The following is a 20,894-nucleotide window of genomic DNA, read 5'->3' on the forward strand; positions in this document are numbered from 1 at the left end:
GAATAGGAAGAACAGAATAAATAACAAACAGAATCACAAAAAGGCCAACAAAATGGTAAATATGGATGCTAGTGTATCAATATTAACTCTAAATGTAAAACAACTAAACTCATCAATAAAAAGACACAGAGTAGCAGGCTGGATTAAAAAACAGAACCCAGGAAACACATTTAACTACAAAAGATAACCACATTGAAAATGAAAGACTGGAAAACAATCCTACAAGCAAATGGACAAAAAAAGACAGCAGGAACAGCTATACTTTCATTGGATAAAACAGACTTCAAACTAAAAAGGTAAAAAAGAGACAAATACAGTCTCTACATTATGATTAAGGGGACAATACATAGGAAGACATAGCACTCATCAACATATACTCACCAAATGAAAGCACACCAGAATATATCAGTTATTATCACTCTGAAAACAGACATTAGAGAAAATACATATGTAGTAGGAAACTTCAAACTCTCACCAATGGACAGGTCAATGAGAAAAACAAACAAACAAATAAAAACAAAACCAAGAACACCAGAGCTCTAAATAACTATTTAGACTTCATGGGCTTAATAGACACTCTATAGGACACTGCACCCAAAAATATGAGTACATATTTTTCTCAAGTGCACATGGATCATTCTCCAGGACTGATCACATATTGGGACACAAGACAAACAACAAAACATACATTACGATCAAAATTATAAAGGCATCATAAAGGCATCAAATTAGAAATAAATCATGAAAAGCAAGCAAGGAACCCTCCGACTTCATGGAGATTGAAACCCAAACTATTGGAAGACCACTGGATTAATGAGGAGATCAAAGAAGAAATAAAAAAAATACCCTGAGATGAATGACAATGAGGACACAACTTTCCAGAATGCATGGGACACAGCAAAAGCAGTAAGAAGAGGAAAGTCTATAGCAGTGCAGGTTTATATCAAGAAACAAGAAAGAACTCAAAGAAGTAACCTAATCACCCATCTCAAAGAATTAGAAAAAGAACAACCAAAAAAAACCCCCAAAAAACCAGAAGAAATAATAAAAATCAAAGCAGAATAGAAATTAAAAAAAAAATCCAAAAGTTGGTCCTTTGAAAAAACAAACAAAATAGACAAACCTCTAGGCAGGCTCATGAAGAAAAAATGGGAGAAGACACAAATAAATAGAATCATAAATGAAAATGGAGAAATTACAACAGACACAGCAGAAATCCAAAGACCAGAGATTACTATGAACATTTATATGCAAATAAGTTCAACAATCTAGAAGAGATGGATAATTCCTAGAATTATACAATCATCCATAACTAGATAAAGAATAGACTACCTTAACATAATCAAAACCCTCCCCAAACAAAAGCCCAGAATCAGATGGTTTCACAAATGAATTCTACCAACATTTAGAAATGAACTAATGCCTATCTTACACAAACTCTTTCAAAAAATTGAGAAAGAAGGTATACTAACAAACACATTTTATCAAGCCAACATTACACTAACACCAAAACTGAACAAGGACAACATAAAAAAGAGAAAACTACAGCCCAATCTCTCTAATGAACACTCATACAAAAATCCTCAACAAAATTCTAGCCAGCAGAAATCCAACAATGCATCAAAAATATAATACACCATGACTGAGTGGGATTTATTCCAGGGACACAAGGATGGTTCAACATCCAAAAACCAATTAATGTAATTCAATACATCAACAAAAAGAAATATAAAAACCATATGATCACATCAATAGATTCTGAGAAAGCATCTGACAAAGTTCAACACTGTTTATGATGAAGTCACTTGAAATTCTAGGACAGATGGAACATTCCTTAACATAATGAAAGCCATATATTTGGCTAAACCCACAGCCAATATTACCTTCATTGGTGAAAAGCTGAAAACCTTTCCCTTAAGGCCTTGTGTGGAACAAGACAAGGACATCCAGAGCAGTAAGACAAGAGAAAGAAATACAAAGAATCCAAATAGGGAAAGAAGAAGTAAAACTATCACTATTTGCAGACAATATACATAGAGAACCCTAAAAACTCCACAGAAAAACTACTAGAAATAATCAGCCAGTTTAGTAAAGTAGGAGGATACAAAATCAACACATAAAAATCAGTAGCCTTCCTATATGCAAATAATCAATCTGAAGAAGAAGAAATTATGAAAACCACCCTTTTAACTGAAACAAAAAAAAAAAAATCAAATACTTGGGAATAAACCTAACAAAAGAGGTGAAGGACCTATACAAAGAAAACTATAAAACATTGTTAAAAGAAACAGAAGAAGACACAAAGAAATGGGAAGATATCCCTTGCTCATGTATTGGTAGAATTAACATTATCAAAATGGTCATCTTACCAAAAGAAATTTACAGATTCAACACTATTTGGATAATAATCTCAATGATTTTCACCATTGGAGAGAATTTTGTTCCAAGAATTATACCCTGAGTCTCATGCATACCTGATTAGAGATATTTAGATGAGATTTTGGACTTTAGATACTGGAATAAATTAAAACTTTTGGGGTACTGTAATAGAGTGCATTTGTTTTCATGTGAGATATACAAGAACAGGGGAAGCATTCATCAGACTCTTAGGGGGCTTCATTTTGTTCCCTCTTCTCAATTTCCTACATTGAAATCTTAAATGTAGCTATAACCTTTTGAATGCGTTGGTTGTAAATTTGTTGTTCAGTGCTTAGGAGCTTGTTCTTTATTACTAAATGAGTGAGTTCTCGTTTGGGGATGGAGGAAGGAATATAAGAGAATAAAATTCTTTGTGTTAAGGATTCTATAGCCAAATAATGAGTAATGTTAGAGAGATGATCTGCAATGCTTCCAAGACAAAATTCATAGCAAACATGGAATAGTTTATAGCAAACATGGAATAGTTCCTTAAAACAGCTTCAGTTTCAGTAGCTAGCACAAGGCTAGAAGACCAAATCTAGAGCTGGTCATGGGAGTTTTCCGTTCTTTTTTATGTTTCTCTATCATTAGATTATCATGTTTAGTAACTTAGTGATATAATGCATTAAAATATATATATTAAAGGGAAAACATGCCTTAATTCATGATAGAATTTAATCATTCAAAAATGCTTACTTTTACAGCAACATTTAATTGTTCAAGATTATAACCTGCTATCATCAATGCTTCATCAATTTCTTCAGCAGTTTTGCTCTCCTAAGAAGGCAGAATTCATAAAATATGAAACTGGATGCTCTGATACATTAGTTGCAAAATCATCAAGCTACCATTTTAATTACAAAAGCAACACAGACCCACCACAAAAATCTTTAAAAAAGCAACAACAGGGCCTCACAGGTGGCACAGTGGTTGAGCACTGGGCTGCAAAGCTGCCTGCAGCCTCTGCAGCACCAGTTCGATCCCTGGCCACCAGCAAGGGTCCCACATGGCATGCAGACCTCGCCTGCCGTGCCCGCTGCTCCCCTCAGCAGTATACTTCATCAGTCTGCCTGTTCTGCTCCCCGCTCTGGTGAATTCTCTCACCCTCCCGCGCTTCTGACTGTATCCAGTGCTTGTATAAACAAATAAAAATAAATCTTTAAAAAAAAATTTAAAAAAAGCAACAATAACACTTTTACTCCTACTTAGCCAGAGATGAAAAACCATTAACATTTCAGTAATTATAGCAACTCAGATTTTTTTTTTTTAAGATATCTTTGTTTTTTTAAAAAGATGGGATGCCTTGCAATCATTTTGCAATGTTTTAACTTTCTTGGAAAATTTATCGTGGCACTAGAAGACCATATGTGAAAACATATGCAAAAAGATTATAATTTTGCTATATTAAGATTTAAACAGGAATAAAAAATAGCAAAATTGCAAGATGAAGCGCGCTCTCCACCCCAGCCCAATATGATCTCCTTAACAAGTCTGTAGTATGGAGTTTGTTCTTTTTTCTAACCTTAAATTAAAACAACACATTATTTAAACTTATCTTGCATAATAACAGGCAAAATTTTGATCTAACAACAAATCATCAACAAACCAAGGCCTTTTGGTTGCCATTAAAATAACTAGAAAATCACACTTAGAATTTAGAAACCTGCACTTTGTACAAATTTCACAGAATTGGTACAAATTTTCACAAGGCTCAAAAGTATGATGTTACATACAAGTAAATATCAAGAATAATAAAGTTGGTCAAAAGTGGAATGGACTGCCTTGGAAAGAAAAGAGAATTATTCAAGCATGGTTTAGAATTAACAAAGAGATCCATGTAAGCAGTGTAAGTTTACCTCTGTTACATTTAGACTTCCAAAAGAACCCATAATTATAGGAACCTTCAGAGAAGGGGAAATTAAGGTACCAGAGACAAACTAAAAATGTTTTACTTCATCTTACTTTATAAATAACATTTTTCATACCGTCATTATAGTTGATGGGTTCAAAACAGTCCTGCAAATGGAGGCAGAATATTCTGAATCAACAATGACCTGATCAGCAGTTTTCTTAAGGCTCTGAGAATAATTCTTTTTCCTGAAAAATGTCAATATCAATATAACAGTTTAGCCATCTATTTCAATTTTTATCCTCTATCAAAAATAACTTACATTATTTGTAAGAAGACAAGTGGGTTGTCAATCATCTGTGATAAACAAAGAGAGGGAAACCTAACTAAATATGATCTAACAATTTAATCAAGAATTAATCTTAACAAATTCCTAAAAATAGGTAACAGTATAAATTGTGCTTTAATTTCCCAATCACTTCTCCTTACCTAATAATTTTGGTAGAGATTTACCAGGTTAAGTTAATTTGCAAGTAAAAAGTTTGTTATAAGAGTCAGGAAAAAAAAAATTGCAGGCAAACCACAGATCAGAGGCATACAGCAGGTAAGAGGGAGAGAGAGGGGTCAAAACAGGAGAAGGAAGAACACAAGGGACTATGGGGATGGTCATGGGTGCCATAGTGGTGGGAGAATTATGGGGACTGCACATGAAGGGAAAAGCAAATATTGTATAAAAATGAACGATGTAAGAAAAGAGTCTGTTGCATTTCTCATTTATTGATTCTCAAGTTTTTGCCTATTTTTATCTATATATCACTATTTTGGCTAGCATGAAGGAAACACTTAAGAGTTTGCTGAGCAAGTGAATCATAAGTGTAAAATAGTTTGTAGAGAAATTATGATATTTAAATGATACTCCTGTTAGAGAGAAATAGACTAACTTTTAACATTCAAAAAGTGAATATTCATGTTTTAAAAACATACATGAGTGCAACAGATCTGAGGAGTGCAGTATTTAATTCCTGCTTCAAATTAGTAAAAATATATAAGGGAAGAAATATATTTTATATCAAGGGATCCTATTTTAAAACCAAACTCCACTGAAATTAGCGAATGAGTTTATAGCATAAAAACCTGACATGGAGAATTTAAAAACTGATCATTTTGAAAAATCATGGATTCCTGAACTGGATTCACTTACTTTTTGAAAGTGACATTTCACTCTGTAACCACACTAGATGTTATACACATCTAGACAATAGTATAATCATATTTTTCTTGGCTGATGTTTAAAAAGTCAGAAATTTCACATAGAAGTCCAGATTTCTATCAATATTTTCTCTTGGGAAAATGTACAGGAAGACCTGGCAACACTGGGTTGGTTTAACACATAGGAATAACTGGCCAGAGTGGAGTAGTGGCTACTGCCTTTGGAGAGGGTGAATCTTTAGTTGGCCACAATCTGTACCGTTCATTGTTTAAATTCAGTCTACCTCACCAAGAAAATAGACCCCTGCAGATATTCAGATTTGGACACTAAATCATATGAAGCCAGAAAACTTCCAAAAGATTTACTCTATTTACTTCACAGAGAGCTTATGGAGGAAGCAGTGGTAGAATACAATTCCTAGGAGTTGGCATTCAATAAGATACTGGCATTCAATAAGCCTGCGTTCTACTTGTGGTTCTGTCAATAATCAGTCATGAGACTTCAGTTAAGTCCACTTACTACCCAAAGACTGTAACTATTAAAATTCTTTTGGTTCCCATCTAAGCTTGCTCAGAGGAGCTGCAGCAGTAATATAAAAAGTCATGAGTGTTAATCTAAAGAATTTTGAATTTTATTTGTATTGGCAATGAAGAATTATAGAAAAGGGAAGAATATGAAGAGTTGAAGATGTAGAAAAAATGAACAAGAATTAAACAGAGTAGTAGAAACAGAGCATAATTACGAATACGGGAGATAGTGTAGAAGTTAGAATCTTCAGGAGGCAAAGTGAAAGAGAAGTGAAGAATTGGGGTGATTTATAGATGCCTGCTACCATTAGCAAAACTGAAAAGTTCCAAATGAGATTGTTATTTGATGGTATTGTTTCTTTAATTTCCCACATAATTTACTACCATATTAAGTATACTTTAATGTGGTATATCCTTTTAAAGGGGCTGTACAGACTAATAAAAGGATACATAAATTAGTGTAACAAATGACGTGGTTGCATTTTTTAAAAAAATTTCTGCATTATTAATATAAAATCATTACCAGTTAATACATACATGTACAAAATGTTATGGAAAAATATGAATAAAAGCGTTCCAATCCCATTTATAAATCACTTCTACTCAAAGTACCCCATTGTACTGTACCCATGCTATACTTAAGAATTAATAGAGAGAGGGGCGGAGCAACATGGCTGCGAGGAGACACTGCGAGTAAGATCTCCCATTAAAAAAAGTGAATAGGGAGGAAAAGCGGCAGGTCCCAGTGAGAACTGGGACACGGAAGATAAACGGGTGACGCCAGCAAACTGCCCGAAGAAGAAAGTGGCCATAAAAGAGGACTAGAAGGGAGGGAAGCGCAGAACCCTGCTCCCCTCCCCCGCCCACAGAGGCGGCACTCTCCGACCGGCAGAGAGGAGGAAACAACAAACCAAAACGGCCCACAAGAACAAACGACGCAGCAAGCGGGACTGTGAGTGGAAAGGAACTATTGCAGCCACCACACCCCGTGAACGGGAGCTGAGACAACCCTGCAGGATCCGCCGCGGCGGTGAGCGAACGGCTCCGGGCGCCAATAGAGAAGAACAAAGACCCCGGGAGACGCGCACACAGCCCGGGCTGCCGGTAAGCTTGCGCGGAAACGCGGCGCGCTTGGCGCGCTTGAAAAGCAAGTGCAGACCTGGATCGCGGCTGCCCAGGTCCCCGCGCCTGCGACCTAGGCTTGCGGGGAGACGCACGGAGGTCCTCACTGAGGTGAAGGTCCCTCCCTGAGTGAGCAGGAACCAGGCGCCCAGGCACGGGAGCTGTGCAAAAGGCGCCATTCCCGCGCCACTGAACTGGGCTACAGCCCGCGTCCTGGAACTGAGGGCTTTGAACTGAGACCCGGGGCACGAAAATTCGGGGCGTGGTTTCTCCACGACGGTGGGGCACAAGGCAGACACAGCACCCCAAAGCTGTTGAGGTGTACCCTACCATTCCCGCTCTGTTCTCTGTCCCACGGGGTGGGGGAAGGCAAAAAACAGCCCCCCAAGGACAATAGGAGAGATCTCTGGCGCCACCTAGCGACCAGGAAAAAAAAAAGTCACTAACACCCTATAAAACAGGACATTTCTTAAGACTGCTTGAAAAGGGCAGAAGGTTTCTGGAGGACCCAGTGGGCAGCCTGGAAGTTATTCCACGCCAGGCCCCTTCCGACCAGCAGTCTGAGCCCACAGAGGGAGCAGGCACCCACGTCCGGGGCAGACCGGGTGCGCAGAAGAGTGTGCCTGAAACCGGAGGCGCAGGGACTGCATCCCGCTTCGCCATTTGAGAACAGGGACATTTCTTCAGTAAAAACTGCCTAAAACCAGCAGAAAGCTCCCCCAGAAGACAGAGATGGCTCCTGGAAGAGCCAGAGGGGAGCGGAGAAGTTCACCCAAGATGTCAGTCAGTCCGAGCAACACAGTGTCCCAACGCATACGACAAATTAGAAAACAGACAGTAGGGAGTAGAAGAACCACACGCAACCTAACAACTCCTCAGGAAAGAAGCACACCACAAAAAGAAAACCACTCCCCAGATTGCAACGACAGCAACTTGGAAGAACTTCTGAGCCTTCCAGAAAGAGAATTTAAAATTGCCATGATTAAAAAAGTGATAGATCAGAAGAAGGAAATTGAGTCCCTAAAGAGGGAAGTAAGAGAAATGCAGGAGATCAAAGAATTAATGGAGGAACTAAAGAACTCTGGGAAAAGCAATGAAAGCAGAATAGATGAAATGGAAGAACGAATAAGTAATCTTGAAGACACAGAAATAAAAAGAACCAAAACAGAAAAGGAAAGAGAAGTACGAAGGAAAAAGAATGAAGAAAGACTTCGGGAACTATCTGACTCCATGAGGAAAGGAAATATAAGAGTTATAGGAATTCCAGAAGGAGAGGAGAGAGATGTAGGAACAGAGAAAATATTCATGGATATAATTGAAGAGAACTTCCCAAATGCGAAGAAGGAGCTGAAAATTGATATACAAGAAGCAAGAAGAACACCAAACTTCCACGACGAAAGGAAAAACACAGCAAGACACATAATAGTAAAGCTCCCAAGAATCCAGGACAAGGAAAAAATAATGAAGCTGACAAGAGGGAAGAAACAGATAACATTCAAAGGAAAACCAATCAGGCTGACATCAGACTTCTCTGAAGAAACACTACGGGCAAGGAGAGAGTGGAGGGACATAGTCAACAGACTCCAAGAAAACAGATGCCAACCAAGAATACTCTATCCCGCAAAGCTCTCTTTCCTCCATGAAGAAAGAATATGGACCTTCCCAGACAAAGAGAAACTCCGGAATTTCATTGCGACTAAACCCCCACTCCAAAAAATACTACAAGGAATCCTAAAGCCAGAACCTCAGAGGGACGAATAACAACGAAAGAAGACCAAAAAAAAAAAAAGTTATTAAAAGAATAAATAAATAAAATCAAAGGAAAGACAAACATAATGGCAAATACAGATGCTAACATATCAATATTAACTCTAAATGTAAATGGACTAAACTCTTCAATAAAAAGACACAGAGTTGCAGCCTGGATTAAGAAACAAAACCCAACCTTTTGCTGTCTCCAGGAAACACATTTAGCTACAAAAGATAAAAATAGGCTCAAAGTCAAAGGATGGAAAACAATCCTACAAGCAAATGGGCCAAAAAAGAAAGCAGGAACAGCTATACTTATATCAGATAAAACAGACTTCAAACTCAAAAAAATAAAAAGAGACCCCAATGGTCACTACATTATGATCAAGGGGACAATACTTCAAGAAGAAATAACACTCATTAACATATACTCACCAAACGAAAGAGCACCAAAATATATCAGACAACTGTTGTCCTCTCTGAAAACAGACATCAGAGAAAACACATATGTAGTGGGAGACTTCAACACACCACTATCAACAATGGATAGATCAACAAGACAAAAAATAAGTAAAGAAACTAAAGCTCTAAATAAGGACCTAGAGCATTTGGGCTTAACAGACATCTATAGAACACTAAACCCCAAAAAAACGGAGTACACATTTTTCTCAAGCGCACACGGATCATTCTCCAGGATCGATCACATACTGGGGCACAAGACAAACATCAACAGATACACCAAGATAGAAATCATACCAACCATCTTTTCTGACCACGAAGGCATCAAACTAGAAATAAATCATAAAAAGAAGGCAAGGAACTATCCTACCTCATGGAGATTAAAAGCCACACTACTGGAAGACCACTGGACTAATGAGGAGATCAAAGAAGAAATTAAAAAATTCTTTGAATTGAATGACAAGGAGGACACCAATATCCTAAATGTATGGGATGCAGCAAAAGCAGTAATAAGAGGAAAATATATAGCAATAGAAGCTCACATCAAAAAACAAGAAAGAACTCAAAGAAACAACCTAATCTCGAAGCTCAAAGATCTAGAAAAAGAACAACAAAAAAACCCCAGAACCAGTAGAAGAAAAGAAATAATAAAAACCAAAGCAGAAATAAATGAAATTGAAACTAAAAAAACAATCCAAAAGATCAATGAAACCAAGAGCTGGTTCTTTGAAAAAATAAATAAAATAGACAAACCCCTAGCCAGGCTCACAAAGGAAAAAAGGGAGAAAGCACAAATACACAGAATCATAAATGAAAGAGGAGAAATCACAACGGACACAGCAGAAATCAAAAGAATAATCAGTAACTACTATGAACAGTTATATGGAAACAAGTTCAACAATCTAGAGGAGATGGACAAATTCCTACAACTCTACAATCACCCAAAGCTAGATAAAGAAGAAATAGAACACCTAAACAGACCAATTACAAGCAGCGAAATTGAAATGGTAATTAAAAACCTCCCCAAAAACAAAAGCCCAGGACCTGATGGATTTACAAATGAATTCTACCAAACATTCAGAAACGAATTAGTGCCTATCCTTCACAAACTCTTCCAAAAAATTGAGAAGGAAGGGACAATACCAAACACGTTCTATGAAGCCAATATTACACTAATACCAAAACCGAATAAGGACAACACAAAAAAGGAAAACTATAGGCCAATCTCCCTAATGAACACTGATGCAAAAATCCTCAATAAAATTTTAGCTATCAGAATCCAACAATGTATCCATAAGATAATTCACCACGACCAAGTTGGATTCATTCCAGGGGCACAAGGATGGTTTAACATCCGAAAATCAATCAACGTTATCCAACACATCAACAAAAAGAAATATAAAAACCATATGATAATATCAATAGATGCTGAGAAAGCTTTCAACAAAGTGCAACACCCATTCATGATAAAAGCCCTTGAAATTCTTGGGATACAAGGAACATACCTCAACATCATAAAGGCCATCTATGACAAGCCAACAGCCAGTATCATTCTCAATGGTGAAAAGCTGAAAGCAATTCCATTAAGATCTGGAACAAGACAAGGATGTCCACTCTCACCACTGCTTTTCAATATAATACTGGAAGTCCTAGCCAGAGCAATAAGACAAGAGAAAGACATCCAAGGAATCCAAATAGGAAAAGAAGTCAAACTATCACTATTTGCAGATGATATGATAATATACATAGAGAACCCCAAAATCTCCACAGAAAAACTAATTCAACTCATCAATCAATTCAGTAAAGTGGCAGGATACAAAATCAACACGCAAAAGTCAGTAGCCTTCCTATACACAAACAATAAATGTGAAGAAGAAGAAATCAAAAAAACCACCCCTTTTATTATCGAAACAAAAAAAATCAAATATTTGGGAATAAATCTAACAAAAGAGGTAAAGGACCTATACAAAGAAAACTATAAAACACTGTTAAAAGAAATAGAAGAAGACACAAAGAAATGGAAAGACATCCCCTGCTCATGGATTGGAAGAATAAACATTATTAAAATGGCCATCCTACCAAAAGCAATATACAGATTCAATGCTATTCCAATCAAAATCTCAATGGCATTCTTCAAAGAAATAGAACAATTATTGATGAAATTCATATGGAATCACCAAAAACCCCGAATAGCCAAAGCTCTACTGAAAAAAAAGAAGGAAATGGAGGCATCACACTCCCAGACTTCAAACTATACTACAAAGCCATAATCATCAAAACTGCATGGTATTGGAACAAGAACAGACATACAGACCAATGGAATCGAATAGAAAATCCAGAAATAAACCCACAGATTTATGGTCAACTAATCTTCGACAAAGGAGCAAAGACTATGCATTGGAGCAAAGAAAGTTTGTTCAATAAATGGTGCTGGGAAAACTGGGTCGCTACATGCAAAAGAATGAAGCTTGACCACTACCTCACACCATACACAAAAATCAACTCAAAATGGATTAAAGAACTAGACATAAGACCTGAAACCATAAAATACATAGAAGGAAATATAGGCGAAACACTACGGGATTTGCACATCAAAGACATCTTTACAGACACATCACCCAAAGCAGTGATAGTGAAGAGAAAGATAAACAGCTGGGACTACATCAAATTAAAGAGCTTCTGCACAGCAAAAGAGACAATAACAAAAACAAAGAGAAACCCCACCAACTGGGAGAACATTTTTGCACCCAACACTAATGATAAAGGACTGATCACAAAAATCTGCAAAGAGCTGATGAGACTCAGCAACAACAAAGAAAATAATCCAGTCAAAAAATGGGCAGAAGAGCTAAAAAGAAACTTCTCTGAAGAGGAAATGCAAATGGCCAACAGACATATGAAAAAATGTTCAACATCACTTGTAATCAGGGAAATGCAAATCAAAACTACCATGAGATACCATCTCACACCAGTGAGAATGGCACATATTAAAAAAACTAGCAACAACAAATGTTGGCGAGGGTGTGGAGAAAAAGGAACTCTTCTGCACTGTTGGTGGGAGTGCAAACTGGTCCAACCACTATGGAGAGCTGTGTGGAGATTTCTGGACCTACTAAACATAGAGCTTCCATATGATCCAGCAATTCCACTCCTAGGTATTTACCCAAAGGACACAGAAACATCAATTCCAAAGAGCACCTGCACTCCTATGTTTATAGCAGCACTGTTTACAATAGCTAAGCTTTGGAAACAACCCAAATGCCCAAAAATAGATGACTGGATCAAGAAGATGTGGTACATATATACCATGGAATATTACTCAGCATTCAAAAAAGATAAACACATGCAATTTGCAGCAACATGGATGGCACTGGAAGGGATCATGCTCAGCGAAATAAGCCAAAAAGAAAAAGAAAAATACCGGATGGTCTCACTCATAGCAGGAATCTAGAAAACTTAAATAAGGGACCAGGAAAATGAATATAAGAAAGTGAAAATCAAAATCAACAAAAAACTATGAACCAGAGACACTTTTTGGGGGGTGGGGGGCGGGAGGGGAAGGATTGGGGTCAGAATGGGGCGTTTGCAATTGTATGGGGGAATATAAAAATAAAATTTAATATTTAAAAAAAAAAAAAAAAAAAGAATTAATAGAGAAATGTTATTTTTCCCCCACATGTTCCTCTCATCCAGAATCAAATGCTTACGCTAGTGTTGTACTCTTAGCTCTTCTTGTTTTGATGTGCTAATCCTGCACTTTTCTTTTTCACTTTTTTTTAAGTTTCATTTTTATTTATTTATGCATACAAGAACTGGGGTGTAGGTCAAAGGTGGGGGAGGTGTGAGAGGATTCAGAGACAGAGTGAGGAGCAGAACAGGGTGAGGAGCTTAACAGGTCTGTTGCATCATGTAGGTCAGCTCCCTGGCCAGGGACTGGACTCAGGCTGCAGTGGCTGGTGACAGCTTGATAGCACTGACACTTTAACCTCTGTGCCACTAGGGATGTGGTAATCCTGAACTTTTCTTTTTCACATTAAATAAAGACACACTAAACGTCATTAGGAGCTTCATTCTACATTTCATTAACAGCTAATTCAAATTGCATACTTAAAGAGCACTTTATAAATGGGTTCGAAACATATTTTGTCAATCCTTCAGAAATATATAGAACTTTAAATTCTAAAATAACTGCACCAGAACATACTTTTTAGGCTGCTTTTTTTCCATAAAAGAATCTTCTTTAATACACCCATCTGTTGGGTAATATCCTTGTCTCCAATTTGTAGTTGTAGCAACCTTAAGACAAAATAAGATTAAAAACAAACAAAAAACCACATTCATTTAATAAATTGTTTACTCAGTCTTCAAACAATAATGTCATTCATAAAGTTGATAATAACCTTACAAATTTTTAAAACAAAAATTCAAAAGGAAAATATGCAAAGGTTCTAAAAAGATCTGTTAAAGATCCTTCCAGAAAGGAGATGAAAAATCAACATACAAAAGCAATGTTAAGTCAACACAAGTCAACATTGCTCAGTTTCACCAGCAGTCAGGAAACAAGCAACTTAAAACAAGGTTATACCTAATTTTTACACATCTTTTGCCCATCATTGATAAATACTAAAACAAATATGACAAATTAAAAGATGGATTTGTTTTGGAGATAGAGAGTAGAACTTGTTAATGAAGCTTTTTTGGTAGGGGTGGGTTTGAATATTTGTGCAAATTATGTATATGAAAAACTTTGAAACCCATCCAAATATTTATAATAAAGTAATGAGATTTACGATGGCTATTACGCACCCACTAAAAATAATACAGGAAACACCGGGGATTACATCAAACTGAAAAGCTTCTGTTCAGCAAAAGAGATATTAACTAAAACAAAGAGATACCCCACTGATTGGGAAAAAATTTTTGCACTCCATACAACTGATAAGGGACTGATCACAAAGATATACAAAGAACTCACATGACTCAACAAAAACAAAGTAAACAATCCAGTCAAGAAATGGGCAGAAGAACTTAAAAGACACTTCTCCAAAGAGGAAATGCAAATGGCCAACAGGCATATGAAAAAATGTTCAACATCCCTTATCATCAGGGACATGCAAATCAAAACCACATTGAGATACTACCTTATGCCAGTAAGAACGGCACATATCAAAAAAACAGGCAACAACAAATGTTGGCGAGGATTTGATGAAAAAGCAACTCTCCTAAATTGCTGGTGGGAGTGCAAACTGGTCCAACCCCTATGGAAAGCTGTCTGGAGGTTCCTCAGTCTACTAAAAATGGAGCTACCATAATGCCCAGCAATTCTACTCCTGGGGATCTACCCAAAGGACACAAAAACATGTTTATTGCAGCACTATTTATAATAGGTAAAACCTGGAAACAACTCAAATGCCCAAAAATAGAGGACTGGATCAAGAAGATGTGATATATATACACAATGGAATACTATTCAGCAATCAAAAAAGATAAACTCATGACATTTGCAGCAATGTGGATGGAGCTAGAAGGAATCATGCCCAATGAAATCAGTGAGAAAGAAAAAGAAAAATATCAGATGGTTTCACTTATAGCAGGAATATAGGGGAACCAAATAAGACAGGGAAAAAATAATAACAATACAACACAAAACAAAAACAAACAATTATAAACCAGAGACATCCTGCAGGGGAGGAGGAGGGAGAGAGATCAGGGGTAGGGAGGGAGGAGCACAGGCAACTGTGGTGATGGTGCATGGATGCATTACTGAAGGAAATTCTGTGGGGACTACACCTGAAGGGCGGGGGGGGGGGAAGCAAACATTGTTTAAAAATGAATAATGATGTGAAAAATATATAAAAAGAATAAAAATAAAAGTACCTGACAAAATACAGGAAACGCTTCTAAGTTAATCTTTGTAACAAAGCAGAGTGCTAAATGTTATAGCACTCTGTATATATACATTTTTGATTGGGAAAAAGTATGTTCTGTCAAGGATTTAAGTATGATACCAAAGTCATGTGTTATTAGATAACTACAGAAAAGTCACACTGGACTGTTATTTTTAAGAACCACTTCCCCCAAACTGGCTCACAGCACAAGGGGAAATACTGCCATGGAACACATTATGTGTTTCTTAAAGAGTCAGAATTAATCAAAATGATACAGATTTATTACAACCCTAAAAATATAACCAACATTTGTAATATGACTATAGATGTTATTCAAAATAGTACAAGTATATTGATTTGACTATTAAATATAAAGTCATTTGCCAAAAATAGGCAAAATATTTGTTTTTAAAAATTAATTAGAATAGAATGGATATATGCGGAGACAGTGCCAGCTGCTGCTGGCTCCTTTCCTCTCTTGTGTTCCTTATCCACCATTATCTGAGTCTATCAGAGATTTTCAATTACTAATACAGGGGCTACAATCCCCTTTGGTTAGCTATGTAGGTAGCTACATTTGAGGAACCTATTGTCAAAAAAGGAAAGGAGGTAGGAACTTCCCACAATAAAGGCCACAGTTTATAAAGTATGTAATTTCAAAATAGGCATCTTCCAAGATGAAAATGTTTCTGCTATAAAAATGCTCAAAAATTTATAAGTGTGTGTGTGTATATATATATATATTTTTTTACCATGTTTAACATGGTAAAATAATCCAGTTAATCCAGATCTTTTATTATTTTTTTTAATCCAGAATGTAATAACCAAGGTTCTTGAAAGAACATACTTTATTAAAAATAAAGAAAGGTAATTTCCCACCAAAGTTCTCCAAATATGTAGGCTGATAAATGAATGACCTTAACTTTGTATTCTTCTTGATGATTCTGAACAATTATAAAATGGATGGGAAAAGCTTTATCTTTTGTTAGGCTCCTCTGCTTAAAGATTCAACAGCAAAAATGTTATTTTCTAACTACAAATATGCCTTATTTCACAAACGTTTTTACCTTTAGCATTAGTTTGGAATGCATTCAGAAGAGAAATATCTTACCTCACAATTGGGGCATGTAATTGTGTTGTATTCCTCAGTTATTAACAAACACAGTTCACAAAAAGCATGTCCACACTGAAGTTCATAGTGGTGACCTATTGATGAAATTCTATTGTGAATCAAACTTTTCACAGTTCGTCAATCCTGAATATACAGTATTAGATTAATCAGAGAAGAAAATTATAGGAGTCTCTTTTGTACTACACTTGATCTTAGCCAAAAGGCCAAGAAGTGACGATTCTCTTGTACAGGAAAAAAATAGCAAGTTCACTTTGAAATGGATGACTTATTAAACAAAGTCAAGGGAAATCGTACAAGTCAGGAGGAGGGAGAAAAATCAGAAAGTGTAATGTAATATTGTTTGCATTAGTTTAGACAGTTATCTGGTACCCAGAATACCCTGACTTTTCTGTATGTTATAATTATACAAAGTGCTGTGACATAATTCACTTGATTTTTATAAATATAAAATATAAATTATTTTATAAATGTATATAAATTACAGCTAAACAGGCTGGGATAATATTTAAACTAGAAATGGAAAAACATTTTGGCAATCTAGCTAGTGGTATAATCCAGACTCCAGTCTATTATTGCTTCCAAGTCCAACATTCTTTCTACTTTGTTATACTGTCCTCTACTAAGTTTTATTTCCTATTCTGTGCAGGAGACAGGCAGGGCAGACATGAGACACTGACTAGACTCCTGTCTTACAATGATCTAAGACACTGGCAAGGACAGAAGCCAGATAATACTCTGTCTCACACACATATAATGACGTAAAGATAATTTTCAGAGACCTAGAATCTATTAGAGAAATACCATTCTCTTATTGAAAACTAATACCAAGATTTTAATGTTCTAAGTACAATCTGAAGTTTATCATATGAAACATTTGTTTTAACTATGTATTTTCAAAGGCTGTCATTTTAAGATTCTGTAAGAAAAAAAGGAAAAGTAGATAAAAAAGTCAACTACATTTTACTAGCAAAATAATGTGTTCTTACTGATTTATAATTGTATTATTTTGATAAAAATTCTTTAATTTTTAAGCCAATTGAAATATTTGAAACTTGCTTACAACCAAAGTGAAATTTAAGGTTTTATTTAAATTCCACAGATAACATTATCAGAGAAATAAAAAATGTTTCAACAGCTTTATCCTTACAAAATTTCTAATATTGCACAAGTCCAAATAACTTGTCCGTTACAGCTTACAAATCACTTTCACAAGTCTATATGCAAAATCATCTTCCCAATGGAGTATTTTTATGTATTCAAATACAAATATATAGAGAGCCAGTAATTTAAAAGGTCATGTTCTAAAACACGGTTTTGAAACATTTATTTCATTCAAACAATAGAGATTTTCTATGTCAAAACGCGGAGTAGGACAAACTTAACTCTTCACTAGAAAATGCAACCAAACTTTTTACACTGATTCCTGTCTCCTAAAGGGAGTCCTTCTTGGAGGAACTCAAAATGTCTTTCACTTAGAAAGTAATACACACACTTATCAGTCACAAGCATATTTTCCAGTCACTCCAGGTGAAATTCAACAACTCATTAGAGAACAGGCGTTCTAAAGCATCTTAAGTTATTTTAAATTAACTTGAACCTGTTTTCACTTGAGTAGATTCTAAATTAGCAGATCAACAGGAGTGCAATGTAGTCCTCTTGTTATACAGAAAAACACAACATGAAAAGTAAAGTTTCATTTTTTGTGTGTGTTAAGTTTTTCTTTAATGATATTGTTATATTGAAATAATGTTGGTTTATAACATTTTATATGATTTACAGGTACAGATTCACAACTATTCAAACATATGTTAACTTATTACACCCATCACTAAAGCACAATTACCTTAAGCCACTGGGCCCTTTCTTTACCCCCTCCCCTTCATTTGGTAACCTCAAATCTATAGTAAGATTTCTACAGTTTGTTTTGGTTTAGTTTTTCTGTTGCTTGTTTTTTTCTTTATATTCCACGAGTGAAATCATCTACATGCTTTAAGCCAAATTCAGCAGTCTTCTTCTGCCCCCACCACACCTAATTATCTTTTTAAATTCAGAAACATTTCAGGGTAGTTTGTTACTCCCACAACAAAAACTACGCAAGGAAGTCAAGCTTTGTTACTTCTTCACCGCCAGATGATGTCGCGGGCCTGTGAGGTCAGGGAAGTTCGCTAACTGGAACCAAACGAGCTCACACGCTTTGGGTGACACCTGAGAGTACAAGGGGGCCGCGTGGAGGCGAGAAGTCTCTCCCCACAGACTGACTTTCCCACCGCCCACTAAAGGGGTCTGCAGGCCCCGGGGAGGCCTCTGGCACCATTTCCACCTACATTTGGGGGCAACTTGCCGGCTCCCGACACCGGCCAAGTCACCTGCTGCCCAGGCCAAAGGCCTAGTCAAGCCCGCCGCCTTCAGGGGCACGGCTGCAGCCCAGGCGGCAGGGCCTGCCGGCTCACCTCTGGTCGCCCTTCTTCCACACTGAGTGCACTGAATCTCCGCGGCGCCACAGGGCCAACTCTGCCGCCGCATCTGCGGATAGCAAGCCGGGGCGAGTCCAGCCGTCGAAGGTTCCGCCGCCATTGCAGCCTCCTTTTGGATCCGAGGACCAGTACTGCGTGCCAAGCCCGGCATTCCTTGCGCCAGCAGCCAATCATTGGCGGCCAGGCAGCTGCAGCTAGCCAATCAGTGGTCAAGGAGGTTAAAGCCCGCCCTCTTGGTTTGCCGGAGCCCCCGGCCCTTGCTGGCCTCCCGGGCAAGAGGCGGCTTTCAGTTTTTCCTTGGCCTTTCGGTCAGTCTAAGGACGGGCCGCGTGAGGTTGCGAAGGACCATTTACTTTACAAATCTTTAATATATTCAAATTAAGGCTTCTCGAATTTTTACTTACACTGTAGATATCGGCACAGGTAGCAATCCTTTATATTGATGCAACCCCCTACCCTAATATGTAAAAGAGCCAGAAGCCCTAAACTTGTGTGCTGGAGATTTGAGGGCTTAATGAATTACTAATTTTTGACTTAGTAATAGCTTTGGTGGAGAAGCCAGTCGGTAACTATCAGTGGGGAGAGCAGTTAACAATGTGTGTGGTCATCATTACTCACAGCTGTTGAGCCAGGTGGTCTACAAGGCACTGGACTGGGAGACTTAGAGTCCCTAAGAATTTATAAAGGAACAGGTCCCAGCTTAGGAAGTGTGTCACCCTCTACTTGAAATGGTAACTTGTGCTTGTGTTAAATGCCAGGGTGTTAGAATAGTAGTAACTACATGTTAGTAGTAACTAACATGTTCTGAAGAGATGATGTCAGCCTGGCTTCAGTGGCAGGAAAAACCTTTCTAGAGGGTACAGGGTTTGCACTAGACCTTAAAACCTAGGTAGGATTTTGTAGGGCCCGTGGGGAAAACATAGTTTCTCAGAGTGATTTTTGCAGTGACCTTACAGCACAGGTGGCCTAGTAGGAAACATGTAGCCTTGAGATATAGTCCGCATGTGTGGAAATCAGTAATACGTAACCTTGATGTATAGTTCACATGCACAACATACTTGTGTAAAGTAGGCCTAAACTTGGCCCTATGCTGGCTTTGTCTATAAAGCATATAAAAGTTAACAGGGCTTCTGGGACCTGGGAAATGGGCTTTCAAGGCCTCTTATGGCTACACACACTGGGCTTGGGGCTTCTGCTGCAGCCAAAGCCCACGGCATTTGCCACTGCTGGATGCTATTGCTGTTGCCACTGCTGCTGCTACCAGGGCTAAGAGGTCTGTGGGGAGCCCAGGGGACCAAGAGAACCTGAGGGGCCTAAGGAGTCAGCAACCACTGAGGCCATTACGGGGCTGCTGCCGCCCAAGCCACTGGCCAGGCTCCTCCAACCAGGCCAGCAGGACAGATCATGCTGTTGCTACATGTGCCTGCTGTTGCTGTAATAAAGATTTGTTCCAGGTGTCACAAATGTGCTTTGTAGCCCTGTTTTTCTTGTCTGCTGCCATTGAGACCCAGGAAAGCTTGTAACTGAGGCCCTGCAGATTTATAAGAGTAAACAAAGGGCTGAAGTGTTCGGGGGTGGAGTTGGGGGAGGGGAGGAACAGCATAAGGAAGGGGACATAGGTGGGAGATGCTGTGTTACCTTAGGAGTCTAATTTATAGACTGTTAGCCAGAGTATTAATTTTCTTAGAGTGAGTTTTTTAAAGAAGTATTTCGGGGTCAAAATTTTGGAGCTTTTTGAATGTTGGGTAAAGGAGTTTGTATTTTACCTGTGAAACACTTTGACAAAGTTGTATGAGCAATCTGGCAGCAATGTGGCATGTGTATTATAGAGAAAGCACCAGAGATGGCAAGTGCCATCTCTCCAGGTGCCATCAGCTGTTAAGAATAAAAGCCTGACATTTGTTGTTGCTTGTTTTTTTGATATGTGCCATTCTTACTGGTGTAAGGTGGTATCTCAATGTGGTTTTGATTTGCATTTCCCTGATTACAAGTGATGAACATTTTTTCATATGCCTGTTGGCCATTTGCGTTTCCTCTTTGGAGAAATGTCTTTTAAGTTCTTCTGC

At 37.6% G+C, this 20,894-nt stretch overlaps 1 protein-coding gene and 1 pseudogene across 2 annotated transcripts in view; both read right to left on the bottom strand.

The window, feature by feature from the left end:
* RNF17 (ring finger protein 17) overlaps window positions 1-18,958 on the bottom strand; it is a 190,819-nt gene extending 171,861 nt beyond the window's left edge. For both annotated transcript variants that reach the window (XM_037527382.2, XM_054701227.1), the window contains exons 1-5: window positions 18,805-18,958; window positions 16,334-16,428; window positions 13,539-13,630; window positions 4,404-4,515; window positions 3,115-3,195 (exon numbers count right to left, since the gene is read on the bottom strand). In XM_037527382.2, the coding sequence (XP_037383279.1) occupies window positions 3,115-3,195; window positions 4,404-4,515; window positions 13,539-13,630; window positions 16,334-16,428; window positions 18,805-18,928 (504 nt within the window). In that variant the 5' untranslated portion in view covers window positions 18,929-18,958. The remainder of the gene's footprint in view (window positions 1-3,114; window positions 3,196-4,403; window positions 4,516-13,538; window positions 13,631-16,333; window positions 16,429-18,804) is intronic.
* Window positions 16,419-16,569, bottom strand: LOC119260075 (U2 spliceosomal RNA; annotated as a pseudogene).
* Window positions 18,959-20,894: the final 1,936 nt, after the last annotated feature.

This window comes from Talpa occidentalis, unplaced genomic scaffold, assembly GCF_014898055.3.
Source record: "Talpa occidentalis isolate TD23 unplaced genomic scaffold, MPIMG_talOcc4v2.1 talOcc4.5, whole genome shotgun sequence".
Lineage (NCBI taxonomy): Eukaryota > Metazoa > Chordata > Mammalia > Eulipotyphla > Talpidae > Talpa > Talpa occidentalis.